At 49.0% G+C, this 27,809-nt stretch overlaps 1 protein-coding gene across 8 annotated transcripts in view; it reads left to right on the top strand.

Annotated features, from left to right (window-relative positions):
- The window catches only part of Atp9a (ATPase, class II, type 9A), a 107,933-nt gene that overhangs the window by 14,733 nt on the left and 65,391 nt on the right, over positions 1-27,809 (top strand). For 5 of the 8 annotated variants that reach the window (XM_017315066.1, XM_030246882.1, NM_001289446.1 and 2 more), the window contains exons 2-4: positions 16,662-16,806; positions 21,330-21,443; positions 22,407-22,515. In XM_017315066.1, the coding sequence (XP_017170555.1) occupies positions 21,405-21,443; positions 22,407-22,515 (148 nt within the window). In that variant the 5' untranslated portion in view covers positions 16,662-16,806; positions 21,330-21,404. Of the gene's footprint in view, positions 1-14,680; positions 14,997-15,802; positions 16,261-16,661; positions 16,807-21,329; positions 21,444-22,406; positions 22,516-27,809 lie in introns of those variants that run through there. The other 3 variants (NM_001354977.1, XM_006498603.1, NM_001354978.1) reach the window with 3 other exon arrangements.

The following is a 27,809-nucleotide window of genomic DNA, read 5'->3' as shown; positions in this document are numbered from 1 at the left end:
AGGGCCTATGGGACCAGGAAGACCTTGTACAGCCCAGAACTACAGCGAGAAACCCCGGCTCTGGGGCCCCAGTGGGATGATTGCTTTGAGGCAGGGCCTCATGTAGCCCAGGCTGGCCTCACCCTGTCCTTACCTCAGAGGACTTAGATAACAGCTGTAGGTCATCCGATGAGCTGCCCAGTGGGGTTTTTAAATCACAGCCCTTCCATCTGGGAATTAGAGTGATAGTTCCTGGTGCAGCACCTAGTGATTATTGTCCCAAGTCTTGGTGCTGGGTTGGGATGCAGGGCCTTTGCATATGCGACACAGGTGCCACTGCTCACTAGAGTTAAAGCTCAACCTCTAAGAATCCATGTGTACGTGCGTATGTGTGACAACGGAGGGTGAAGGGGGCGTTGGCTCCATCCCTGGAGCTGGACTGTGGCGGCTGTGAGCTGAGGATTCGAGTGCCTCAGCCTCCACTAACATTGCAGTTGGTTTCCCTCTGAGGCTAGTCAGTCAGGATTTTCCAGCTTGTTTTTACTATTGTAAAGTATAATTTTTGTATTGAAGATAGTCTTGATAAACTTTATATAGTTTTAAAAATTAAATATGTATATATATTTTGCTAGGTGTGGCACACACCGTCAGACCTGGTGCTTAGGAGGCCGGCCTGGGCTACATAGTGAGATCTTGTCTAAATAAATAAACAAAAATTTTATTATTGTCTTGTTGGGTTGGGGGTGGGTGTATACCATGGTCCTCATGCGGAGGCCAGATAGTTGTAGAACTGTTCTCTCCTTCCATCCACATGGGCCTGGGGACTGGGCAAGCCACGAGGCTTGGTGGCAAACTCCTTGACTTGCTAAGTCATCACGGGGAACCTTGTCTTTGGAGGAATTTTTATTGGCCGCATTCTCAAGTGAGTAGATGCTCAAAGGGTCTGATCACATTTTATTATGTGGGTTTCTGGAAGGTTCTACAAAAGCAAGACTAAGTACGTTATTCTGGTCTTTCTGAGGTAGGGTCTTACTATGTAGCCCAGGCTGGTCCCACAGTCTCCATCAGGGCTGGGATGACAGGTGTGGTCACAGTTTGTCATCTCAAGCTGCTGTGGGTGAGAGGGCTGGATGCAGTCATGTCTGGCTTCTGTTAAAAGGGGGGGGGTTGGTAGCATAGGGGGGGCCAGGGTTCCGTGTCTGCCTGCTGACAATGCCTGGTCACTAAGCTGGCCTCACACTCCCGGCCTGACTGTGTCGACATTTCTGTGTCGGAATGGAATGTGCCGCCAAGGCTGACCTTGAACTCCTGACTCTCCTTCATCCTCCCAAGTGCTGGAGTAATGGTCACTCACTGCAGGACTGGACTATACAGGGTCCCGGCAGCCTTTCCTATGGCCTTGCTGAGGCTTCTCCGTGACAAGGCCCCGCCCACATCACAGCTGAGCTGTCTGTAGCAGTGGCTTGCTGCTGGTCTCCATGGGAACAGGGGAAGGGAGAGGAAAGTTCACAGTGAGGTGGAGGTTCCCCAAGGCCTGGCTGGCTTCAGAGACTCAGATGCAAACAGACTGTGTGGTTCAAGTTTGGGCTCAGCTGCTTTTACCCATGAACTGGAGCAACTGAGTTCCTTTTTGAAAAATGCCAAGGTTAATACCAACCAGTGCTTTGTTGTTTGGGATTTTTATTTAAAAAAAAAAGGGGGGCTGGGCAGCTGTGGCATATGCCTTTGATCTCAGCACTCAGGAAGCAGAGGCAGGTGGGATCTGTGAGTTCAAGGCTAGCCTGGTCTACAGAGCGACTTCTAGAACAAAAGAAACCCTGTCTTGACCCTCCTCCCCAAAAAGGAGATCTTGGTTATTTCTCTTCTGAGTGTTTTGCCTTCATGTACGTATGAGAAACACAGTGTCTTACACGCGTTCTCACGACCGGCCAGGAAGAACACAACAAACCAGAATCTTCTGCGGCAAAACTTTATTGCTTACATCTTCAGGAGTAAGAGTGCAAGCCCCCCATTGCTTACATCTTTAGGAGCAAGAGCGCCAGAGCGCCAGAGCGCGCTCTATTGTTTACATCTTTAGGAGCAAGAGAGCAAGCCCCAAAGCCCCAAGCCCCAAAAGCGAAAAGCCCCAAAACGAAAGCGAAACCCCGTCCCTATTTAGGAGAGTTATCCTTCGCCTAGGACGTATCACTCCCTGATTGGCTGCAGCCCAGGGCCGAGTTGTTGCCACGGGGAAGGCAGAGTACATGGGGTGGAGAAATACCCTTGGCACATGCGCAGATTATTTGTTTACCACTTAGAACACAGCTGTCAGCGCCATCTTGTGACGGCGAATGTGGGGGCGGCTTCCCACAACAGTGTACCTGGTATCGGGGGTCTGTGGTATTGGGGAGTCCTGGGAGCTGGAACCACGGAGCATCCTGAGAGAGGCACTAACCATTGAGCTCTGGTTCCTACAACAGCAGGAGGACTCTTGAGTTGCTGAGCCATCTCTCCAGACCCAGTTTGGGGTTTTTTGAGACTTGGTCTCAATATGTAGCTCTAGCTGGTGTGGAACTCACAGAGATCCCCCTGCATCTGCCCCCTGGGTGTTAGAATTAAGTCTTGTGTCATCAGACCCGGCTTTTCTGTATTTTGTTTGAGACGTGACATGGTGGTTTGAATATGCTTGGCCCAGGGAGTGGCACTGTTTGGAGGTGTGGCCTTGTTGGAGTAGGTGTGTCACTGTGGGCCTGGGCTTTAAGACCCTCATCCTAGCTGCCTGGAAGCCACTCTTCTCCTAGTGGCCTCCAGATGGAGATGTAGAACTCTCAGCTCCTCTTGCACCATGCCTGCCTGGATGCTGCCATGTTCCTGCCTTGAGGATAATGGACTGAACCTCTGAACCTGTAAGCCAGCCCCAGTTAAATGTTGTCGTTGCCTTGGTCATAATGTCTGTTCATAGCAATGGAAACCTTAACCAAGACAGAAGTTGGTGCCAGGGACTGGGGTATGACTGTGATAGGCCTGACCATGCTTTTGTTTGGAAGAATGTGGATTTTGGGACTTCGGATTGGAAAGCTGTGGAATGCTTTAAGTGGGGCTTAATGGGCTGTAGTATATGGACGGCTGTTACTGCAAGTGATTTGAACTGTGCAGACCAGGCCTGTGGCGTTTCAGTGTGTGGCCGAGCGACTGTTTTTGTGGTATTTTGGTGAAGAGTGTGCATGCTTTTTGTCCTTGTCTGAAAAGTCTGCCTGAGGCTAAGATAAAGAGATTAATATTTATTGCATTGATAAAGGAAGTCTCAAAAAAGCCCAACAGAGACTTCATTCTCTGGTTTGGTCTCATGAAGAGCATTTTGAGCAAGCATGGCAAGCTGAGAAAGGAAAAATATAAAATGTATGATTCAAGTAATAAAAGGGCACCAGAAAGTGAAGGGGAGCTGCATCCTGTGTTTGAGGAGATAAAGAGTAAGGGGTGGTGACTTTGTGGCAAGATCCCACCCTGCTAAGCTCATTGTCTGTGCATTTGCCATTAAACAAGGAATTGTTACATTAGGTGTTATTATTGGTCATGGTTTTCACTTGGACTTTTAATCTGGAATGAGCTCCAGTCTAGAAATGGACTTTTAATCTGGAATGAGCTCCAGTCTAGAAATGGTTAGGCCCAGGCAGGGTAGTACACACCTTAAATCCAGGAGACAGAGGCAAGCAGAGCTCCGGGTTCAAGCCCAGCCTGGTACAGAGCAGGTTCTAAGGCGAGAAGCTTAAGTCTAGCCTTTAATCCCAGCACTCAGGAGACAGAGCCATGCAGATCTCTTGAGTTCAAGGTCAGTCTACCTAGCAGGTTTCAGGACAGCCAAGTTTAGGCAGTGAGGGAATTGGAAATAGAAAAGCTGGTGAAGAAGGAGGGGGGAGGGGCATGTTCCAACCCCAGCAAGCAGCAGAACTCAGCAGCTTCAGCCATGTGGCTCTGGCTTTAGAGTGAAAAATAGAAGGGACTACTGGGACAATTGATGCTGGTTAGCTGGAGCTAAGAAATTAGTGGCGATTAAGAAGAGATCAACATCACTGAGGCGACATCTTCTAGGAAGTGTATTCTGAGATCACAAAGAAGCTGTGTTTCAGAGATAGCCAAGGTTGTACCTCGTGCTGCCAATGGACTTGGTAATGTGTAAGAGTCACCCAGGTGGTACTGGTTTTGAAGGCATGAAGGGGTCATGAAGAACAACTGAGACTTGGCACTGTGAGGGGCCACAGAAGGCCATTGGAGAACGTGCAGCCTCAGTTGCAGTTGGTGGTTCAGGACTGAAGGGGTCATGGAAAGGAGTTGAGATTTGGCACCATGGAGAGAGCCTATAGGAGGCTATTGGTGAAGCCTAGTTGCAGCAGAAGGCCCCAGGGTATCAGAGATGCCAGTACCATGGGATGATCACCACCATCAGCAGCAGCAGTGGAGTAGATCCACCTGAGCCTAGAGTGCTACAGAGGGCAGAGCTTGAAATGTGACCCAAGCCCTTTGGAGGAGCCCAGAAGATCATGCGTGGATCCCAGACATTGGAACAAGAGGCTGTAAAGCTGAAGTTGACTTGGAGACGCCAAGATGTTAAAGATGCCAGAGCTGTGGGATACCTGACAAGAAAAGCTGATAACAGGAAGTGGAATCAGCCGAGGAGAAAGCAGTTTGTTGCAGTCAACAAAGATGAAAAAGGAGTGGAGATCTGAAGACTGCCTTGACATCAGCCATGGAGATTCAGAGTTTGGAATTTGCCCAGCTGGTTTCCTGTCTTGCTTTGGGAATTACAGTTAAGTGATTGGATGGATCTCAGAAGAAACTTTGAACTTTAGACTTTTAACATTGGGGAGACTGCTATAGACTATGGGGACTTTGGAAGTTGGATTAAAAGTATTTTGCATTATGCTATGTTTAGGTATGCCCCCGCTGACTCATGTTTGAACAAGTCTATGGGGGCGTCTATGGGGTCCAGGGAGTGGAAAGTTATGGTCTGTATATGCCAGGAGGTAGCACTATTTGGAGATATGACCTTGTTGGAGTAGGTGTGGCCTAGTTGGAGGAAGTGTGTTACTGTGGGTGTGGGCTTTAAAACCCTTGTCCTAATTGCTTGGAAGCCAGTCTTAGCGGCCTTCAGATGAAGATGGAGAACTCTCAGCTCCTCCTGCACCATACCTGCCTGGATGCTGCCATGTTCCTGCCTTGATGATAATGGACTGAACCTCTGAACCTGTAAGCCAGCCCCAGTTAAATGTTGTCCTTGGCCGGGTGGTGGCACACGCCTTTAATCCCAGCACTTGGGAGGCGAGGCCAGCCTGATCTACAGAGTGAGTTCCAGGACAGCCAGGGCTAAAAGAGAAACCCTGTCTTGAAAAATCCAAAAAAAAAGAAAAAGAAAAAAAAGTCCTTGTAAGAGTTGCCTTGGCCATGGTGTGTCTTCACAGCAATGGAACCCTAGCTAAGACATATAATTTCACTGTGGTGTTAGTCTCACCTTGAACTTGTAGTGATCCTCCTGCCTCCGCCTTCCAGTGCTGGTATTACAAGCAGCTGCTCATTGTCTCAAGAAGGAGTGGGTGGAGTGTGGAGTGTCCATCCCTGGACCTTAAAACTTGGTGCCACAATATACCGAGTAGGTGTTAACTACCGTGGGAAGGTGAGAGCTAGTGGGACAGAGCTGCTGCTGGGGAGTACCTGGTATGGTCCTGCCTCTGTCCCTAGGTTCCTTCCAAGGTTGCCAGTCCGGGAGCTCAGAGGCAGCTCTGCACAGTGGGGTGGCGTGGCAGAAGAACTCTGGACCACAGCCACCTGTCCTTCCCCCTTCGAAATTGTTTCTCATTGAAGGACTCACTGGTATGCGTGGGGCTTGCACTTAGTAAGTGTACAGACTGTTACATAATTGACTGCTTTGGTATCCAGGGGGAAATGGAAAATTTTATTTTATGTTATTTTTGAGGCATGGTCTTGTGTAGCCTAGGCTAGCCTCGAACTCTCCCTGCGTCTGTTGCCTATGTGCTGGGGTCACCGTCCTGCTCCATGACATTCTGCTGCTGGCACTCTCTAGGTTCCCACTGTGCCTAGCACTGGCTGAGGGCTGCACGCTACACCTGTTTTACAACCTGTGACGAAATGGGCTCAGATCAAGGAGGAAGTGCGGGCAGGCAGAAAGGAAGGAAGAGTACCCGGCGGGCGCCCTGGGCATGTGAGTTAATCATCACCTCAGACAGGTCAGACGCAGTTGGCAGCCGGCCGGCCACGTGGAAGCCAGTGACCTGTGAGCCTGTTGCGAGCCAGTGTGGTGGGCCTTGTTTATTTTGCAGTATTAAGGACAAAACCTAGAACCTCACACATGCTGTATAAGAACTCTGCCTGATATACCACCCGAGCGTTTTTTATTTAGTTATTAAATAAATGTATTCACTGTAAAATTCATGTAAGAATTAGGTACAGTGGGCTGGTGAGATGGCTCAGTGGGTAAGAGCACCCGACTGCTCTTCTGAAGGTCCGAAGTTCAAATCCCAGCGACCACATGGTGGCTCACAACCATCCGTAATGAGATCTGACTCCCTCTTCTAGAGTGTCTGAAGACAGCTACAGTGTACTTATATATAATAAAAATAAATAAATCTTTAAAAAAAAAAAAGAATTAGGTACAGAGGCGTATGTGCATCGTGGAAATGTTCCCATCAGCCCCTGCTGCATCCTCACTCTGTGTTCCTCTTCCGTTGGCCCCACCAGCTTCTGGACCATTCTGAGATACACTTTTAATCATTTGCTAAAATCCACACCTATTTTTTGTATCTATAGAAATCTATAGGGCTGGAGAGATGGCTCAGCGGTTAAGAGCACTGACTGCTCTTCCAGAGGTCCCGAGTTCAATTCCCAGCACTACCATCTGTAATGGGATCTCATGCCCTCTTCTAGTGTGTGTCTGAAGACAGCTGCAGGGCACACATATAAATAAATAAAAAGGAGAAACCTATAGGTGCACACACAGTTTTCTTGCTGTGCCGAGGTCTTGCATATTTTGGGCAGGTGCTCTGCCCGTGGGCTGCACCCCTGCCCCATAGCAGGTTTCTTTTAGTTTTGTTTTATGACAGTGTCTCTATGTGGCCCTGGCTGTCCTGGAACCTGCTAGGTAGACCAGGCTGGCCTTGAACTCACAGAGATCCTCTTGCCTCTGTCTCCAGAGTGCTGGGATTGAAAAAAGGTGTTAGACCCCCCTGGAACTTGAGATACAGTCCAAGAGCCACCCAATATTTATTTGTACTGGGAACTGAATGTGGGTCTCCTGTGCTCTCAACACTTGGGCCATCTCTCTAACCCCTTCAATTTTATAGTTAGGATGGTGATGATGGTGGTGGTGGTGATGATGATGCTTGCGCCATGGTGAGCGTGTGGTTGTCAGAACACCGTCTTCGGGAGTCAGTTCCTCCTCCCACAGTTGGTTCCTAGCTCTTCAGCTTTAGCTTCCAATGCGTCCCCTGTGGCGCTGTCTCCCTGCTCCCTTTATGTCTTAATCTGGCTGAAAAGCTGTTGCTATCAGCAGGTGACAAGAGTTGTGAAAAAATTCTTTAAAAAAAAAAATTTAAACATAGCATGTGAGAAATTAGGCCTGGTGGGAAGTCTCAGAGGGTAAGATCATGGCTGCTCTCAAGGAGGGCCTGGGTTTGGTTTCCTGCCCCCACGTGGCAGGTCACACCTGTAACTCGACTTCTAGGGGATCCAGCGCCCTCTTCTGGCTTTTTCTGGCACTGGGTACACACAGTGTTCTTACAAAATACATGCAGACAAACAAAACACTCACGCACATAAAGTAAATCTTCTTAGTCAGAGGTGGTGGTGCACATCTGTAAGCCAGCAGATGGATCTCTGTGAGTTCCAGGCCAGCCTGGTCTACATAGTAAGTCAAGGCCAGCCAGGGCTTCATGGTGATCCTGTCTCCAGCAAACATTGCACACAAGAAGAAAAACCTGTAATTAATTGAATTCCTCTTATGCGCTAAATACTCTCCTCACCCTGGATATAATTCCATATTCCCAAAGTAGTTAAGACAGGCCGTATCTTTCACAAAGGCCAGCTAGGAATCAGAGATGAGTGCCCAAAGCCCCACTGTTAATCTTAACCTGGGCTGGAGTTGGCACTTGGGGTGTGTGTGTGTGTGTGTGTGTGTGTGTGTGTTGTGTGTGTCTGTGTGGGTGTGGCTTGACACCTAACTCCACCCACAAAGCCCAGGCGCTGTGGGGCTGCGCTCATCCCTCAGTGTTTCCTTCTTAAAGGTCTCTGTCTTACAGCCCATCCTGCAGTCAATCTAGAATGTGGCATAGACTTTTTGTTGTGGTGGTGTGGCAGTTCTCTTAGTCCAGGGAGTCCCTGAGAGCTAGCTGTGAGACTGCAGATTGGATCTGTAGTACAACATAAACTGTGGGTGGGTGGTGCAACACATTTAACAGCCCCAGTGCTTGGAAGGGTGGGGGGGGGGGGCAGGAGGATCAGAAGCTCAAAGCCATACTCAGGTAAGTAGTGAATTGGAACTCATGATACCTTGTCACAAACAAAACAAAGTAACGAGCAAAAGCCAGGGGTGGGCTTACGCGGGAGGATGGAGTTCAGGTCAAGCCCGGCCTACAGAATAGATGGTGAATCAAACACACACACAGGCAAAAGAAAAAAAAATCCACAGAGAAATGGAGCCCCAGGTCCTGGAAGTGCCTGGCTTGGGTCCAGGTCAGCCAGACATAGGCTCAGTGCCTGCTTCTGCTGCTCAGAGATGGGAGACACAGAGGAGGCAGGGGATGCTGGCCGGCGGGCGGGTCCCTGAGTTCTCATGGGCTCTGTCTGCCCTGACAACAGATGTGTTAACACCTGGCTGGCTTGTGCAGTCGTGAGCAGTAAGTGAAAACATGACCTTGTCGGGCTTTGTGGGGAGTGCGTGTGTCTACTCCACAGCAGAGTGAGGGTCTGTGCCTCCTGGCCCCCCTGGGACCACCCTCACCTGGGCTGATGTCTTTGTGTGGTTGGACAGTGTCACCTGCTTCCCAAAGGTTTGGTTCACACTCCCTCCCTCCCTTTCCTTTCCTCCCTCCCATTCTTGTCCACTGCAGCATCTTTTCTGCCTAGCAACAGGATGACTGTTTAAAATTAGGACGCGTGGGTTTACATTTATTTATTTTGTGTGTAGGGCTTGTGCATACACAGTGCATGTGTGGAGGTCAGAGGACATCCTAGAAGTCTGTTTTCTTCTATGATAGTCTATAGTAGTAGTTGATTAATCCTCTCTTAATCTCCTGGCAGCTGCTGGGTGAGTTCCTTGCTACTACCCCAGGGTTGTGGAGTCTCAAATGACAGACAGACAGACCAGACACACACACACACACACACAGAGCCTTATATTTAATAAGTCCAGCTCAATAGCTGGGCCACTCCCAAATTTCCACATTGGTAATGCCTCCCCTCTGATACTCCTGTGTTATTACTTACTAAAATTTATATTCCATCTTTGCTACCTGTACTGGCTGGTATTGTGTGTCAAGTTGACACAACTAGAGTTATCACAGAGAAAGGAGCTTCAGGTGAGGAAATCCCTCCATGAGATCCAGCTGTGAGGCATTGTCTTAATTAGTGATCAAGGGAGAAAGGCCCCTTGTGGGTGGTGCCATCTCTGGGCTGGTAGTCTTGGGTTCTATAAGAGAGCAGGCTAAGCAAGCCAGGGGAAGCAAGCCAGTAAGGAACATCCCTCCATGGCCTCTGCATCAGCTCCTGCTTCCTGACCTGCTTGAGTTCCAGTCCTGACTTTCTTGGTGATGAATAGCAGTGTGGGAAGTGTAAGATGAATAAACCCTTTCCTCCCTAACTTGCTTCTTGGTCTTGACGTTTTGTGCAGGAATAGAAACCCTGACTAAGACATTACCTTAGACCCAATGGAGGGCCCCCTGGGGCTGCTCTTCCCAGACTCTTACATGATTGTACGGTCTCAAGCCTGATCCTTCTGTTTCGCCAGAATAGTGGTACTAAATCCTTCCCCAGGGAAATCTAAAGTTGGGCTCCGTCTCTCTGCGTAGCCATTGGCCGCCGGCAATTTTTTTTCCCCAGTTAGAACCAACTGGGGGTAGGGACCGGTAGTGTTTTCCTTTTGGGATTCTTGTGTGATCTTTTTGGGGACCCCAATTAACATAAAGAGGCAATAAACCAAATCCACACCCGTGGACATCTGGGAGATTGAAGTCAAGTTGTCAGGCTTGGTGGCAAGCTTCTTTACCCATCCCCATGGCCCCAGGGTGATTTTTTTATAATGTAAATTGGGAGACTTCTGGGCTCAGTTCTGAGCACCCACGTGGCAGCTCATGTTTGTCTGTCACTCCAGTTCCAGAAGAGCCAGTGACGACTTCTGGCCTCCTTGGCACTACATGGACTTGGTACACACGCACATACATGTAAAATGATATTTAAAATATAAATAAGACCTATCCATGCTGCTGTAGCTTCCGGGAGCTCTACTGCAAGCGGATTAAGACCCAGCTCCTGCCTTGGTGATGAGACCCTGCCATTTCCACCCACTGTTCCTCTCCCCCATCTTTTTTATCTCCTCTTCCTGCTCCCTCTCCTTCCCTCCCTCCAACTCCTCATCTCCTTCCATCCCTCCTCCTTCCCCTCCTCCCTATGTCCTCCTCTCTCCTCATTGCCTCCTGTTCTCCCCTCTCCTCCTCCATCCTCCGTCTTCATCCCTTCCTATCCTCTCTTCCTCCTCTGACCTCATTCCCCTCCCCTGTGCCCCCCCATGCTACCCCCCCACCCTGACTCCTGGAAGTAACCCTCATCTATGTCAGTAGTTAAGCCCAGTGAATTCCCACGTTCCCCAAGTTGGGCTTTGGTGCACAGGTTCGCTGGACGTCATTGGTAGCCTGTAAGAGGAGGGTAGAACCTTCTGGAAGCACTCAGCTTGGGGGAGGGTTCGCTGTTTCCCCCCACTAGGCCACAGAACTTGGTCCCGTTGTTCACTGCGAGTGCTCATAGTCCAGCAGAGGACGGGGCTTGCGGGTACTCAGGATGGCCTGTGCTTGAACCCTGACAGGGAACTCTGATGATCTGCCCCTTCTGTTCTCAGCGTGCCCTCTGTAAAGACCGTCCAGCTGAAAGGCAAACTGATCTGCCTTGAGAATAAATAAGCAACTTTGTTTCTAGCGACAGGACAAGCAAGGTGGTTAACTGGGGTTGGACTGGGCCTCCATTGTCCTACACTCAGTTAATGCAGGGCTCTTTTACCGTGCCCTGAGTGCTGTAGAGCAAGGTCCCTCCCACGTTCAGAATTGGAGAAAGGGTAACAGCAAAACCTTTGAGTGTCTTATCAAGATCCTTCCTCAGCGGAACCTGGCCACCCCTTCATTCAAGGGGTTCTGGATCTGCAAACTGTCTCAAGTCTGGAAATTGATTCACTGGCCGAGATTGCTGTTTACCACGATCTAATGTAGCCTTTCTTTCATTTGGCTGTTTACCACGATCTAATGTAGCCTTTCTTTCATTTGTTTGAGAATTTTTCTGCTTATACAGATCAAACAAATATGCAGTAGGCTTCCTATGTATTTCATTCCTGGAAACACCATGATTGGTTAGCCAGTACCAAAGGTCCAACCGAGTCATGCCATTATAAATTTCACCTCTCCTGTGCTGACCATTACTGGGTATGTTATTATAAACATTCTTTTGTCTACGCTGTCCATTATAATAACTAGAATCACCTTGTCTCGGGCGATTCAATGCTGCCACCTGGCCCCTCCGTCAGATCAGCCTTGTCTGCCATCACTGTCTGGCAGTTAGACCACCTCAGAGGAAGGACCAGGAAGGGGCCTGAGTGTGTTGCCATTTGTATAGAATGTTGTTCCAGTTGCACAGGGCCTCTTGGGGAGGGACTAGAGCATCTCCAGGCTGGGGAAGATAGATTCCCGTGGGGGATATATCAACCATGCTGGGCACAGACTGCTCCATGAGACTGCTCTGGGATCACCCACATTAACTCTGGTTAATGGAGTAATGCTTTGCTTTGTTGCTGGGATTCTGGGAGGAGGGGTAGACTGCATCTTCCTAGGGACAAGTTTAGTAGTGAACTGTGACGGAAAAGCCAAGAAGAACCTTATCCTAATGTTTGATTCTTTTAGGGCTTGGAGTATGACTGCTTTTTTGTTTTTTGTTTTTTTTTGTTTTTTTGTTTTTGAGACAGGGTTTCTCTGTGTAACCCTGGCTGTCCTGGAACTCACTTTGTAGACCAGGCTGGCCTTGAACTCAGAAATCCACCTGCCTCTGCCTCCCAAGTGCTGGGTTTAAAGGCATGCGCCACCACGCCCGGCTTGTTTTGTTTTTTTTTGTTTTTGTTTTTATTTATTTATTATTTTTTTTGTTTTTGTTTTTGTTTTTTTTTTTTTAATGCTTCCACTCAACTAATTTTTTTTTAAAGATTTATTTATTATTATATGTAAGTACACTGTAGCTGTCTTCAGACACACCAGAAGAGGGAGTCAGATCTTGTTACAGATGGTTGTGAGCCACCATGTGGTTGCTGGGATTTGAACTCTGGACCTTCGGAAGAGCAGTCGGGTGCTCTTACCCACTGAGCCATCTCACCAGCCCGTTTTTGTTTTTTTGAGACAGGGTTTCTCTATAGTTCTGGCTGTCCTGGAACTCACACTGTAGACCAGGCTGGCCTCGATCTCAGAAATCCACTTGCCTCTGCCTCCCGAGTGCTGGGATTAAAGGCGTGCGCCACCACGCCCGGCTTGTTCTGTTTTGATAAAGACAGTGTCTTGCCTAAGCCCAGACTGGTTGTGAAAGCGCTTTGCTCTCCTGGGTCTTGTGTGTGTGTGTGTCTATGTCTGTGTGTTACAGGAATGCGGTGCTCCTCTGTGTTGGTGCTTTGTATCCAATGGGCTTCCTCAGTGTGTGCATCCTTGCCATAATGAAATTGACTGGAAAACTAAAAACAGTCTCCTAGCCAGTTAACTAAGCAGTGTTAAAAACACAAATGCTGCGGGGCGGTGGTAATCCCAGCACTTGGGAGGCAGAGGCAGGCGGATTTCTGAGTTCAAGGCCAGCCTGGTCTACAGAGTGAGTTCCAAGACAGCCAGAGCTATACTGAGAAACCCTTTCTCGCAAAACAAAAAAAACAAACCACAAACGTTGAAGCGTTTAAGTCTCTCAGGAACCTGGAACTTGGCGAGCCTGCCTCAGTTGCTCCAATCCTAAGATGATGCATTCATTCCATCATGCTTGGCTGTTTATTCTAAGGAGGGAAGGAGGTGTTTTTTTTTTTTTTGCTTTTGGTTCCAGGGTCTGTCTGTCTGTCACGGTGAGGAAGGTGTGACGTCCTGAGGCCTGATGAACATGAGGTAGCGCATCACATCGCATCGCATCCTTGGGAAGCAGAGACGGAGGATGCCTGTCTCTGGCCCTTTGCACGGGTCCTGGGCTTGAACTCGGGGCCTCGTGCTTATGAGGCAGGCACTGCCTCTCTGCCCAGCTCCAGTCTTTTGTTTTATAGAACACGTTGATGCGTGCTGGAAGCTCTCAAAGCCAACGGGAAGTCCATTTTATGTATGATCTCTGGAAGCTTTCAGCCAGTCTCCTGCTGAGGAGGGGTTGGCTTTACTTCTCGTGTTTGACTTACTCTGTGAAGGGTGGGGTGAACATCTTGGTTCTTTGTGTACACACGAACACACAGAGACACACACACATACACAGACACACAGACAGACACACAGACACATAGACATATACACAAAGACACAGACACACAGACACACACATATACAGACACACAGATACATACACAGACACACAGATACAGACACATACACAGACATACAGACAGACACACGAACACAGACATATACACAAAGACAGACAGACACACACACATAGACATATACACAAAGACACGCACACAGACACAGACACAGACAGATACACACACAGGCACATACACATAGACATATACACAAAGACACGCACACAGACGCATATACAGACAGACACACACATGTGCATGTGTGCACACACACACATCTATAGGTTACTAAGAAATAACAACCTGCTTACTTGATACTCTGAACTTTTCATCAAAACAAAACAAAAACTTGCAGGAGCAGTAAGCGGAGATTCTCTTACTTGTTTTCATGTCCCATTAGCTATGTGGTGTACAGTGTTTTCTGGGACTCGGCTGTTTTTCTTTTGTTACACGTTTGTGGGAGTGTGGCATGAGCGTGGTGGTCAGGAGGACTCTCAGGAAGTTTGCTGAGGCTTCTGGGAATTGAACTCAGTCATCAGGCTTGTGTGGCCAGTGCTTTTGCTGCTTAGCCATCTCGTCAGCTCGTAGATACAGTGTGAAGGATTGTCAGAGCCTGAGAAGTGCCTGTGTGTTCTGCACGTGGAGTGGTCTGCCGCCTGTGAGTCCAATCTCCTTCCTCCCTCTGCATCTCCCTCCGTCTTCCTCTCTCCTCTTGTCTTGGCTTCCTAACCTCCCTGTCAGGTGACAGGGTTTCAGCTAGTGTCCCCTCATGCCAGTGTGGTGACTGCCTTCGAACAGGCATGTGGTGTGGTGAATGTGGAGTCCTTGGGGGCTTCTTGTACGGCTTCTGGCCTTAGAGCGGCTTAGTGGCCGGCTGGCAGCAGTTACTGGCTGGAGCACCTGTCCGTATCCCAGCATGCCCCACCCAGCTGGATTTACTGGAATGAGGATGCTATTTTTAAGAAAGAGCATTGTGTTTCATCATGGAAATTTTGAGCGTCTGAGCAGGCAGCTCGCCGGCTGGCTCTGCTTCGGGGTCCTGCTACACATGGACCCCGTGGGCTTAGCTCTTGCTCCCCAGCATCCCACCCAGTCCCGACCTGCAGGAGGAAGGGGTGAAGGAGGGCCCGCAGCAGACCAGTCACTATGTGAGTCAGAGCAGCTATATCTGGCTGGTTTTACTTTGCTTGGTGATAGCGCAGGGGCTGGCAATCTGGGAATTTCCTCCTCCTGGCCTGTGCAGGAGCATGGGGTGAGCATCAGGCTTGTGTGTGTGTTTGTGTGTGTGTATGTGCACATGTGTGTGTGTGTGTGAAGGTTTCACTGTAGCCTTAGGGGGCTGTGATCGACAAGTCTCTGATTGCAAGCTCTCCTGATACAGGTTCTCACCGGAGCTTTACTATGTTGTTGGTAGAGCCTGCTGTGTTTCCGCTGTGTTTCCTTGGCTTGTGTGAGACCCAGGATCAGGGTTGGTGCCAGTGACCAATGCTTTCAGGAGGGCTGGACTGGGAGTGGCACGAAGGTCCTGCTCCTGTGGCTGGCTGTTGGCCCATCTCCAGGTTCTCTAGGCACAGAGACGTGGCCTTCTCTACTTGTGCCTTTAACATTTACTAAAAAGAGAATGGTTGGGGTGGAGAGAAGATACCCCACTATCCTTTACGGAGTACTCGTGGTTGAGCAGGGAGGGGAATCCACACAGGTCAAGGTGGGATCTGGCTGTCGCTCATATCATGCCTCATGGGCTTCATTCTGCACCCGCTGCTCTTGTCTATAAAATATACAAAACCCACAATTCTCTCTGAGGTATATAAGGTTTCTTAGCGCAAATGTTTCTTTTTTTTTCTTCTTTTTTTTCTTAGATATTTTCTTCAGTTACATTTCAAATGCTATCCCCTTTCCTAGTTTCTTCTCCGAAAGTCCCTTCTTTTCTTTTTTTTTTTTTTTTTAGTGAATGCTTCTTTGAAATAATTTTGGGTTTCAGGATTGCATTAGTTACTTTTTTTTTTTTTTTGCTTTGTTTGTTTGTTTTTGTTTTGTTTTGTTTTTGTTTTCAAGACAGGGTTTCTCTGTGTAGCCCTGGTTGTCCTGGAACTCACTCTGTAGACCAGGCTGGCCTCGAACTCAGAACTCTGCCTGCCTCTGCCTCCCGAGTGCTGGGATTAAAGTTGTGCGCCACCACCGCCCGGTGCATTAGTTACCTCTTGACTGTGTGATTAAATACCTAACAATAGCAGCCTAGAGAGGAAGGGTTTACATTCAACTCACTGTCCCTCTTGGTGGGGAAGCCATCAAAGAGGAGAGGGAGGCAGCTGGTCACACTGTGTCCACAGTCAGGTAGCAGAGACCAGTAAACACCGATGCTCAGGTGGAGTTCTCCTCCGTGTTCAGTCTGGGAGCCCACAACGCTGTCCACACGCTCCTGGGGCTGCCCACACGTAGGGTGGTTCTTCCGAACCATCTAGAGCCTTCCTCCTGGACACACCCAGGGGGCCTGTTTTCACGGTGAATCTTCTCAGGTAACCATCACAGGGGCACAGCCCCTGGAACCACTGCATCTTACGTCCATGAAGATTGGTTGTTACCCCAGATCAGATGGTTGTGGCCCTGCCCTGGCCAGGACCCATTAGAGAAAAGCATTGTGAGGAGGAGAGTGGACAGTTGTGGGCGTGGCTTTGATGGTGTGGGTGTGGCCTTGATAGTGTGGGTGTGGCCTTGATGGTGTAGGTTTGGCCTTGCTCTGAATCTCTGGCATGGGCACTGTGGGCATGGCCTTGATGGTGTGGGCATGACTTAGATGTGCAGTCATGGTCTTGATGATGTGGGTGTGACTTAGATGTGGGTGTGGCCTTGATAACAGGGGTGTGGTCTTTGATAACATGGGCGTGGTCTTGATCTTGTGGGTTTGTCTTTCTCACAGGTGCTGTGAGTGGCTGAGATGTTGCGGTGGAGGGGAGCCCAGGCCCCGTACTGTCTGGTTGGGACACCCCGAGAAGAGGGACCAGCGGTACCCTCGAAATGTCATCAACAACCAGAAGTACAATTTCTTCACATTTCTTCCTGGGGTATGTGCAGCCACGTTTTTCTTTATCCACCATGACTTTATGCCATGGTTCCAGTCTCAGCAGACTCTAGTCCCAGTTAGAGTTCCTGAGGGTCCTCTCTGCTCTGTCCACCAGTGACCCTTCATCTTCCTTGACTGGGAGGGACTGCACCAGCAGGGGATGTCCCTGTCTTCAGGACTGTGCCAGTCCACCTGTGTGACAGAACAACTTCATGTTAATTGGGCATTTTGGAGATAGTGTAAAGTCAGGATGCCAGAACAGATCATCAGTGGTGCTCATGGTGTTTCTCCTGTCGCTGAAATATCGGGGAAGAGGCTCATGAGGGCTGGGGACTAAAGATGCAGAGGGGAAAGATTAATCCTACCATCTAGAGAAGGAATATATATAAATATATATTTGATAAGTGTTTCAGAAGGGCTGGGAGATGGCTCATTTGGGACAGTACTTGGTACAGACATACGGACCCAAGTTTGGATCTGTAGTACTCATGTAAACCAGGGCATGGTGACACACAGCTGTAATGCCAGCATTCAGGGAGGAGATGGGATTCCTGGGACTTGCTCACTGGGCAGCTTGTCTCGCTGGTCAGAGAGCTATGAGGTTGGTGAGAGACCCTCTTCAAAAAAAAAAAAGGCAGAGAATGATTGCAGCAGAAGACACCAGTGTTGACCGCTGGACTCCCTGCACATGTGTGCACACACACAGCAACATGTAAACACATGCCCACAAGGGATTTTAGAGCCCTAAGCCCTTGATCTGACACGAACCTGAAGCTGTGGACACACTCACCGCCACTGATAAACATCTGCGACTTTGTGACTTTGACTTTTTTTTCTTAAAGATTTTATGTATGTATGTATGAATATGAATACACTGTAGCTGTCTTCAGACACACCAGAAGAGGGCATCGGATCCCATTAAAGATGGTTGTGAGCCACCATGTGGTTGCTGGGAATTGAACTCAGGACCTCTGGAAGAGCAGTCAGTGCTCTTAACCGCTGAGCCATCTCTCTAGCCCGACTTTAACTTTTTTAAACCTTTTTTTTTTTTAAATACCATGAGTTTCTTTTATTTATTTATTTGTAAGTACACTGTAGCTATCCTCAGATACTCCAGAAGAGGGCATCAGATTTCATTACAGATGGCTGTGAGCCACCATGTGGTTGCTGGGATTTGAACTCGGGACCTTCGGAAGAGCAGTCGGCGCTCTTAATCACTGAGCCATCTCGCCAGCCCTTAAACCTCTTTTTAATGATGGGTTTTAAATGCTTTAACCTCCCTTGTAGCCCACCACCCACCAGAGGTAGTGGGAAAGAAAGGATACAGGGGAAGTAGACCTGTTTGGAAAGGTTCTTTGGAGCAACCCCCACTGGTGTTATCTGGAAATCAGTAGCTTAGTTTACAGGTCTAGTTTAGTTCACAGGTCAGTAGATGCAGGTTGATCTACCCAAAAACACCTCACAGATATACCAGTAGTCTAGTTCAGTAGAGTTGGGACAGCAAACACGAATAAGCAGTGGTAGCACTACCTAGCAGAGACAGCCAGGCCTCAGCCTCGGCCAGAGCCACAAGCATTGCACAGCTAGCTCTGTTAGCAAGCCAAGCTCAGCCTTCATCATTGTCCCTCAAGTCCTGTTTACACCCTCTAAACATCACATATCCTCCATGGGTCTTGGCTTACTCAGCACCTGTGTCTGACTCATGTTGTCAGTCTGGCAAGAAACCACAGCACACCACCAGAAGGTTTGTTTGTTTTGTTTTGTTTTTTTGGGTTTTTTTTTGGTTTTTTTTTTTTTTTTGATGGGTTTCTTTCTGTGGAGTCCCAGCAAACGTAACTCAGCTACACAGTGTAAGGCGGACCAGTACACGTGTGTTCTTTCACATGCTTGCTTTAGCAGAACATCCTCTCACCTGTGTCTGCTTCAGCTAAACCTTCTTCCTTCATGAGTCTGCCTTACTTTTTTTTTTATCTGTTTCTACTTTAGGAAAACACTCTTTCATGATGTGTTTGCCCCAGCACAGTACCATCCAACACAACTGACTTTTCCAAAGAACCCTTAAAGTTTTCACGTCAAGCATTTGTGGTTGCTTTGGGGCAGGCAGAAGCCAGCTCAGGTCAGGAAGGAGGAGAAGGGGCGGTTACTGGTGCTGCGTGTGAGCTCAGGAGGTGTGCACCATAGCTCAGGGAACGCAAGGCCAGTGTGACGGGGCTTTCCTTTTCCTTTTTCTCTCTCTCTTCCTTCTTTCTTTCTTTCTTTCTTTCTTTCTTTCTTTCTTTCTTTCTTTCTTTCTTTCTCTCTCTCTCCCTCCCTCCCTCCCTCCCTCCCTCCCTCCCTCCCTCCCTCCCTCCCTCTCCTCCCTCTCCTCCCTCTCCTCCCTCTCCTCCTCCTCCTCCTCCTCCTTTGAGTCAGAGACTTGCTACGTAGCTCTGATTGACCTGAAACTCTCTATGTAGACCAGGCTGGCCTCAAACTCACAGAGGTTCCAAGTGCTGGCGTTAAAGGCCTACTCTGTGCACCACCACACCTGGCCATGCGTTATTTTTAGATTAGCATATATTATACATAATGATGGGCCTCATGCATTTGTATAATGTATCTTGGTCATGTTCACCTCCCCTCCCCCCTTGTTCTCACCGGTTCTTCCTGTTCCCAGATAGAATCCCCCTCTCCTCCCGGGCCCCTTTTTCCCTTTTCCTTTTAGTGACTCGCTAACTTCATTAGGGTTATTGACAGGAAGGAGCATGGGCGCCTGACCAGTGGCCACGGCACTGAAGAAAGCTCTCCCTCTCCCAGCAACTGTTAGTTTCCTGAGAGCTCTTCAGGGCGGGGCTGGCCCAGCGAGCTCCTCCCCCACCCATGATAGACAGCTGACAGCTCCTCTCTCCCCTGCCTTCCACTATGCTGTTCAAATGCTATTATGGGGAGAGGGGCGGTGCCTGGAGAGATGGCTCAGCCCTTAGAGTATCTGTCGCTCATGCAGAGGACCTGGGTTCAATTCCCAGTGCCCACTCAGCAGCTCACAACCACGTATAATCCCAGTTCCAGGGGATCTACCATCCCTTTCTGGCCTTCCTGGGCACCAAGCACGCATGTAGCACTCAGATATGCATGCAGGCAAAACACAAAACAAATAAATCTAAAAAGAAAAGTTAGAAAAATTTCTATGGTGGGTCAGGTGTAGTAGAACCCACCTTTAATTACAGCACTCGGAAGCCGAGGCAGGGGATCTCTGTGAGTGCAGCCAGGACTCTTTCTTATTTCAAGGAACACAAACAAACATAAAAACCAGCCAGGTAGGATGGTACAGTGGGTGGAGGCACTTGCTGCCTGAGTTCTGACAACTCAAATTTGACCCACATGGAGGGGAGCTGACTCCTGCGTGTTGCCTTCTGACCTCAACACACACACCGCAGTGTGCACTGCCCCCTCTAGATAGATAAATAAATGTAATTTAAAAATCCCATGGTGGACATAATCTTTGGCTTCAAATTACAGCGTAATGGTCTCTCTCATTAGAATCCATTCCCAAACAGAGTTGGGAGTTACCAGTTGTATTTCTAAAATACACAGTTTAAGAAATTAAACATGGAGCTCTGTGAGTTCAAGGCTGACCTGGTCTACATAGTGAGTTCCAGGCTATCCAGGGCTACATAGACCCTGTGTCCAGAAACAAAACTCTTAAGAGGGGTAAGATGCGGACCAGGGAGACAGCTCAGCCATCAAGACATTGACTGCCACGCCTGATAACCTTAGTTCCGTCCCAGAGACCCACAAGGTGGAAGGAGAGAACTGACTCCTGTAAGCTGTCCCATGGGACAAGTGTTCCTGCTGTACCTGACTGACATGGTAGTGTCCCCCATGTGATTCTCCCAGTCCTTACGTTGTCAGATTGCTTTTTTTTTTTTTTTTTTTTTTTTTTTTTTGAGACAGGGTTTCTCTGTGTAGCCCTGGCTGTCCTGGAACTCACTTTGTAGACCAGGCTGGCCTCGAACTCAGAAATCCACCTGCCTCTGCCTCCTGAGTGCTGGGATTAAAGGCATGTGCCACCACGCCTGGCGTCAGATTGCCTTTTGAGACAGGGTCTTGTGTACTCCAGGGTGATCTTGAACTTCTGTGTAGCCAAGGATGATAATCAACTAATAATCCTCCTGCCTCTGCCACCTAAGTGCTGACATTATTGTCACACGCCACCACCTGAGTTTATACCGTGCTGGGATTGAGACCCTGGATGTCCTACATGCAGGAGGCAGGGTGGGGGTGGGGACGAGGGGAGCACACAGGATGGGGACTGGAATGGCAGCCATGGACACAGCCCACTGGGCCACACTCCCAGCCCGGGCAGCTGTTACTTCCGTTGCCCACGTCGACTTCCCAGACCACACAGAACTGTTTAGAGTCTGCGAGGAGCACCACCGTCAGCTGCACTCTCTGCTGGAGTGCTCCCCACTCCCCCCCCTGATCCCACCTAGCCCTGCCAGTCTCGGGAGATGCTCATGTTCCCTGGTTGGTTCTCTGTTCCAGGTGTTGTTCAGCCAGTTCAGATACTTCTTCAACTTCTACTTCCTGCTTCTCGCCTGCTCGCAGTTCGTCCCAGAGATGAGGCTTGGCGCCCTGTACACCTACTGGGTTCCTCTGGTGAGTAGGTTGGTTTGTGGACAGAAGGTTCTTTGTTCCCATTCCCTGGGTGTCTGGGCCTGAGCCGTGGCCTTGTAAGGGACATGTTGCTCTTAAGCCAACACACTGGGCGTTCCGCTCTTAACCTTCAGGCTGCAGTTCAGGTATCATCAGGATCACACTGTGGCAGAGCCCAGTCAGGTCTGCCGGGCGTTCATTCAGCTGTCAGCTGTATCGCCCACCGTTTCAGCAGGGCCTTCCCACCTGCCTTCTGTGGTGTGGTTCTAGATTTGAGTTACATGGTGAAGGCAGACTCTCGGTTGTCACAGATGAAGGTGTGTCTTAGTTAGGGTGTTACTGCTGTGAACAGACACCATGACCAAGGCAACTCTTTTTTTTTTTTTTTAAAGATTTATTTATTTATTATATGTAAGTAGACTGTAGCTGTCTTCAGACACTCCAGAAGAGGGAGTCAGATCTCATTACAGATGGTTGTGAGCCACCATGTGGTTGCTGGGATTTGAACTCTGGACCTTCGGAAGAGCAGTCGGGTGCTCTTACCCACTGAGCCATCTCACCAGCCCCCCCAAGGCAACTCTTATGAAGGACAACATTTAATTGGCTTACAGGTTCAGAGGTTCAGTCCATTATCATCAAGGCGGGAACACGGCATGATCCAGGCAGTCATGGGGCTGGAGGAGCTGAGAGTTCTACGTCTTCATCTGAAGGCTGCTTCTGAAGTCTTCATCAGAAGACTGACTTCCAGGCAGCTAGGATGAGGGTCTTAAAGCCCACACCCACAGTGACACACCCACTCTAACAGGGCCACACCCACTCTAGCAAGGCCATACCCACTCCAACAGGGCCACGCCTTCTAATAGTGCCACTCCCTGGGCCGAGCATTTACAAGCCATCACAGTTATCTTACTCTGTCTGTCCCAAGTTGGTCTCAGCAGGACTCACCCCTGCCTCTTCTCTCTGCAGGGCTTCGTGCTGGCTGTCACCATCATCCGTGAGGCAGTAGAGGAGATCCGATGTTATGTGCGTGACAAGGAGATGAACTCCCAGGTCTACAGCCGGCTCACGTCACGAGGTGAGCTTCTGGGCGTGATTGTAACTTTGTCACTTGCTGCAGATGGTTGGGGGAGCAGTGTCATGGGTCTGGTCTTGGGACAGTTACATAGACAAGAGGAGGGCAGGCTCAGGCTGCTTCCACTGTGCTTCTGTCAGTTACCCAGGGCTGCATCTGGCTTGCTGGCTCACACTTCCGTTCCCTCTGCCGGCTGAGAGGAAGGGAAGGCGCCTCCTGGTCATGTGGTCCCTGAACACCTTCATTTTATTTTATTTTTATATGTATTTATTGTATATGTGTGTGTTGGAGTATGGGGGAGACCATGAGTATCTCATGTCATGCATATGGGGGTCAGAGGGCAGCTTGCAGGAGCCATTTCTGTCATTCTACAGTGTTGGTCCCTGGGATCAATCTCAGGTTGTTAGGCTTGGTGGCAGGTACCTTTTCCTGCTGAGCCATCTTGCTGGCCCCAGAACAGCTTTTGGAAGCATCTTTTAGGGGGAATAGGAAAGTCGATAAAGCGCTTGCCGTGCAAGCAGGGGGACCTGAGTTGGAGACCTAGAGCCCATGTAAAACTCCAGGAGTGATTTTATATTATATTATATTATATTATATTATATTATGTTATGTTATGTTATGTTATATATGTGTGCTTGTGACCTCAGTATCAGGTGTGTTCATGGGGCTTATTGGCCTCCTGACTTTTCTGAATAGATGAGACATAGGCCAGTGAGAGACCATCTCAAAATACATCGTGGGAGATCAGAGATGGCTCAGCACTGGAAAACACTGCCTTTACAGAGATTCGGTTCCCAGGACCTGGGTGGTATCTCGGAACCACCTGTCCCTTCAGTTCTGGGAAATCTGACCCCTCCTGGCTTTGTCTTCCATGGGCACTGTACATGCTACTGTACGCGGTACATGGTACACACATATACATGCAGGCAAACACTCACACATGCACACAAGAATAAATAAATTAACAATAAACAAACAAACAAGGACAGCTCCTGTGGATCAACACTCAGTGCTGTTCTCTGGCCTGCGCTCACACAAACACACAGAGAAATTAATATACAACCATTTTCAAAGGTAGCATTTCAGTGGAAACTGCTTACAGTTGAGCACTGCAGCCTAAGGGTTTTACAGAGGCAGCAGCTGCCCCTGTAGCAACATCTTTACAGGCATTAATTAATAATAAAAATTAAAACTTTTTATATCCTGTGTTGGGTATGTATATTGCCTGCACATGTGCCGCATCCGACACTCATTAACCTCCGAGCCTTTGGGTTGCTGTGTGGGAGCCAAGGATTGAACCAGAACCCCTGCAGGAGCAGCCAGTACCTTGAGCTCTGAGCCACCTCGCCAATCTCAACTTTATTATATTTAAAAAGTGTGTTTCGTATATACTTGTGTGTGTTTGTGTATGTGTGTGTGGGGGGGTGGGTTCTGAAGACGGGTTACAGGAGCCAGGGCTCTTTTCCTGCTGTGTTGGTTCCAGGATGGAAGTTGTCTCCACTTAGTGGGTATATCCACTGAGCTATTTCACCCATCCTTAAATGGCAGAACTTCAAAACCCCACCCATATCCACCTTTGGAGAAGCCCAGACTTGATCCCAGCCAGTGGTTCCGACCACAGCCGGTTTAAAAGCGCTTTGGAATGAGGGGCTGTTGGTGAGGTTGGCGGACCTGGCTGACAGCAGAGACAGTTAAGTGCTCTGAGATTACTGACCTCACTCGGCAGCAAGGAGCGCTAATTAATTAATTAACTAACTAATCAATTTTTAGGTTTTTTTTAGTTGTTGTTGTTTTGTTTTTTTGGTTTTTCGAGACAGGGTATCTCTATGTAGCCCTGGCTGTCCTAGAACTCACTTTGTAGACCAGGCTGGCCTCGAACTGCCTCCTGAGTGCTGGGGCTAAAGGCGTGTGCCACCATGCCCGGCACAATTTTTGACAGGTTTTTCTCTATGTAGCCCTGGCTGTCCTGGAACTCACTCTGTGGACCAGGCTAGTCTCATAACTGGGAGATCTGCTTGCCTCTGCCTCCTGGGTGCTAGTATTAAAGTCCAGCCACGAACAACCGCCTGGCTAAGGAGCATTATTTTAGGAGAGACCCTACATCAAAGGGTCTTGTTTTCAGGAAACTAGGAGTTGTGAAAGAGATCAGCTGGATGCCTGAGAGACTTTGACATGCTTAGGATGGTGGGCTTAGCAGGTAGCCTGTCCCCAAGTCAGAGACCCCAGGGCAATTTCCTCCTGGGAAACACATGCTTAGGAAATGTCCTGTTTTGTTTGAAGTCGTTTTCAAGGTTGGTGGTCTGAAAAGCCAGGGTCTCTGGAATAAGGAGAGGTTTGAGTTAGATTGGAAACTGTGCCTTCAAATGGCACAGCTACTGTATTTTGGACAAAGGTTTTTACAGAGCTTGAGGCTTTCCATGTGGCTGGTCAGAAGAGCCTTCCACAGGGCTCTCTGGAGTTATGAATATTAGTCCCCTCTTGCTAATACACAAGCATCAGAGATAGCCCGTGGCTCACTCCAGAGCGAGGCCCCGGGAGTCCGTCCAGCCAGCCAGGCTCCTGCCTTCTGTGCTTCCATTTCCAGTGAATGATTCTTCAGCCCTCCCCCGGGCTCCCCGTCTCAGGCTCCTCCTTTGATTCCGCCCAGTTGTTGAAAAGATGCTAAGAAGACTTGGCAGATGGTTCTAGCATGACAACGTGTCTTCTTTTGTTGTCCCCGGCCGCCATTGCCACACCAGTGCACCAGTAGAGGGAAAACATGCACGTTTGAACGTTAGCCCAGGCCCTGGCTCTGCAGTTTGTCTTGGAAGTCCAACAAAACCCCGAGAAACTGTGAGCCTGGAAAGAGAGCCAGGAAGGGTTAGCCGGTAGATAGACGCTGGAGGGGAAAACCAGGAAGCCGGTCCTCCCCAGCGCCGAGTGAATGTTCCCTCCAAGGCAGCACTGACACGGAGGGGGCAAAGTACCCAAGTCCCTCCTCAGATCCTCTCCTTTCTATTAAGGCTTTATTCATAGGTGTGGGCGTGTGCACAGTCGGGCCCAGAGGACAGTGTCGGAGATTCTGAGAGACTCTGAGATGTTTAGCATGGTGGGCTTGGCAGGCAGCCTATCTTCTTCCACAGTGCCTTGTAGGGGTTGAATTTACAGGTACTTTTCAGTCTTAGCCACAGCCGGTGCCTTCACCTGCTGGCTCACCTCAGTGGCCCCTCATCACGGGAAATCCCAGCGAGTTTATTTGGGCTTTGCTCCCCGAGTACAGGTGATGGTTACTTACTTACAGGAGCCAGGGTGACCCCTGACCCCAGGCAGTTGTAGCACCACGAAGACCCTCCCGTTGTAGGTGGCAACCTCATGAACGCCGTGTCCATCCGGTCCGTTGTGGAGTCCCCATGATGAACTTTGTGTTTTTTTTTTTTTTTGGAGGCAGGGTTTCTCTGTGTAACCCTGGCTGACCAGAATGAGACTCTATAAACCAGGCTGGCCTCGAACTTAGAGAGAGATCCACCTGCCTCTGCCCCAAGAGGCCTGGGATTAAAGGCGTGCCACCACGTGCAGCATCTGCTCAGAACTTTGGTCGGTAGATTCCAGGCCATGCTGCCGACCTGCATTGGATGTCATTTCCTGGTCAGTTTTATATAAGTATTAATTTTATTAATTTTATTAGGATGTATTTTATGTTTTATTAGGATGTATTTATTCAACGTGACGGGGTTTATTACACGCCCGCACCTCTGTGTGACGCATTTTGTTCTTACTGAACTCCATTACTCTCTCTGTCGTCTCTCACCCTTGTGATCCCTTTGAGTGTGTGTATTCCTTGCTTTCTTTTTTTTTTTTTTAAAGATTTATTTATTTATTTATTTATTATATGTAAGTACACTGTAGCTGTCCTCAGACACTCCAGAAGAGGGAGTCAGATCTCATTACAGATGGTTGTGAGCCACCATGTGGTTGCTGGGATTTGAACTCCTGACCTTCGGAAGAACAGTCGGGTGCTCTTACCCACTGAGCCATCTCACCAGCCCTATTCCTTGCTTTCTTATTCTTATCTATTTTATTTTTTGAGTCAGCTCTCACATGGTTCTAGTTAGCCTGGAACTTGCTGTGTATACCACGATGACCTACAGCTCACAGACATCCCCCTGCCTCTGCCCCACAGGTGCTGAGACTGAAGCATATGCTGTTTTCCTGGTGTCTTAGGTACTGTTCTGTTGCAGGGAGCAGGCAGGTTAGAGGAGAAAGCATATATTTGGGGGTTTGCTCACAATTTCGGGAGGTTAATCCTTGATCGCTGTGGTCGGGATGGGGCAGCTGGTAGGCAGACATGCCACTTAGAACTCAAGCAATCTGTAAGTTGTAGGCAGAGAGACAGAGAGAGCAAGGCTGGACCTGGTATGGGCTTTTGAAACTTCAAAGCTCACCTCCCAGTGACACACCTCCTCCAACAAGGCCACACCTCCTAATCCTTCCCAAACAGTTCCATTAACTGGGACCAGGCTCTCAAACATGAGTCCATTCTCATTCAAACTGCCATACTTGGCTTGTTTTGTCCTTTGAGAATAGGTATCACTTTGTAGCCCAAGTTGTCCTGGAGCTCAGAGTTCTTCTGCCACATCCCTCAAAGTGTGACAATTAGAGGCAAGTGCCACAGTGCCCGATCAGTTTCCCCTCTTTACACCATATCCCTGCTTCTTAGCAGGATTCTTACCATCAACAGTAGTGACTCCAAGGCCCGAGCTGTGCCCTTCCCCTGCCTCTTGGACAGGCCCTGCCATCTGTGGGTACACCAGGGATCACACTGACGCCACCTGGTACATTGCTTCGATGTTTCTCTTGTGTGGAGTCTTGATGTGAGCGGAGCAAAGGCTATGCTGTGGCGGTGAGCGAGCTTCCTAAGTGTTAGTGAGGAAATGAGGAAGGGACATGAGCCCGAAGGCCAGGGCTGGAGGGTGCTCCCACCCCGAGTCTCACAGGACAGAAGAGGGCCTGGTGAAATGAAACAAGACCCATGGTCAGATGTCCGTGAGGCTTTCAGCTGGCTGTGGTACTTCACACCTTTGGGAGGCTGAGGTAGTTCAGTAGTAATTTCAAGTCTGGCCTGGGCCTCTTGTAAGATCCAGTTTTGGCCAGGCATGGTGTCATGCACCTTTAATTCCAGCATTTGGGAAGCAGAGGTAGGTGGAGCTCTGAGTTTGAGGCTAGCTTGAGCTATATATAGTAAGATTTTGTCTCTAAAGAAAAAAAGGAAACAAATGAAAACGTGTGTGTGTTGGGGGAGAATGGTTCGTAGACAAGTA

Source organism: Mus musculus, chromosome 2 (assembly GCF_000001635.26).
Source record: "Mus musculus strain C57BL/6J chromosome 2, GRCm38.p6 C57BL/6J".
NCBI classification, from domain to species: domain Eukaryota; kingdom Metazoa; phylum Chordata; class Mammalia; order Rodentia; family Muridae; genus Mus; species Mus musculus.
Note: the sequence above shows the minus strand (reverse complement) of the source record. Positions and strands in the feature narration are given on the sequence as shown.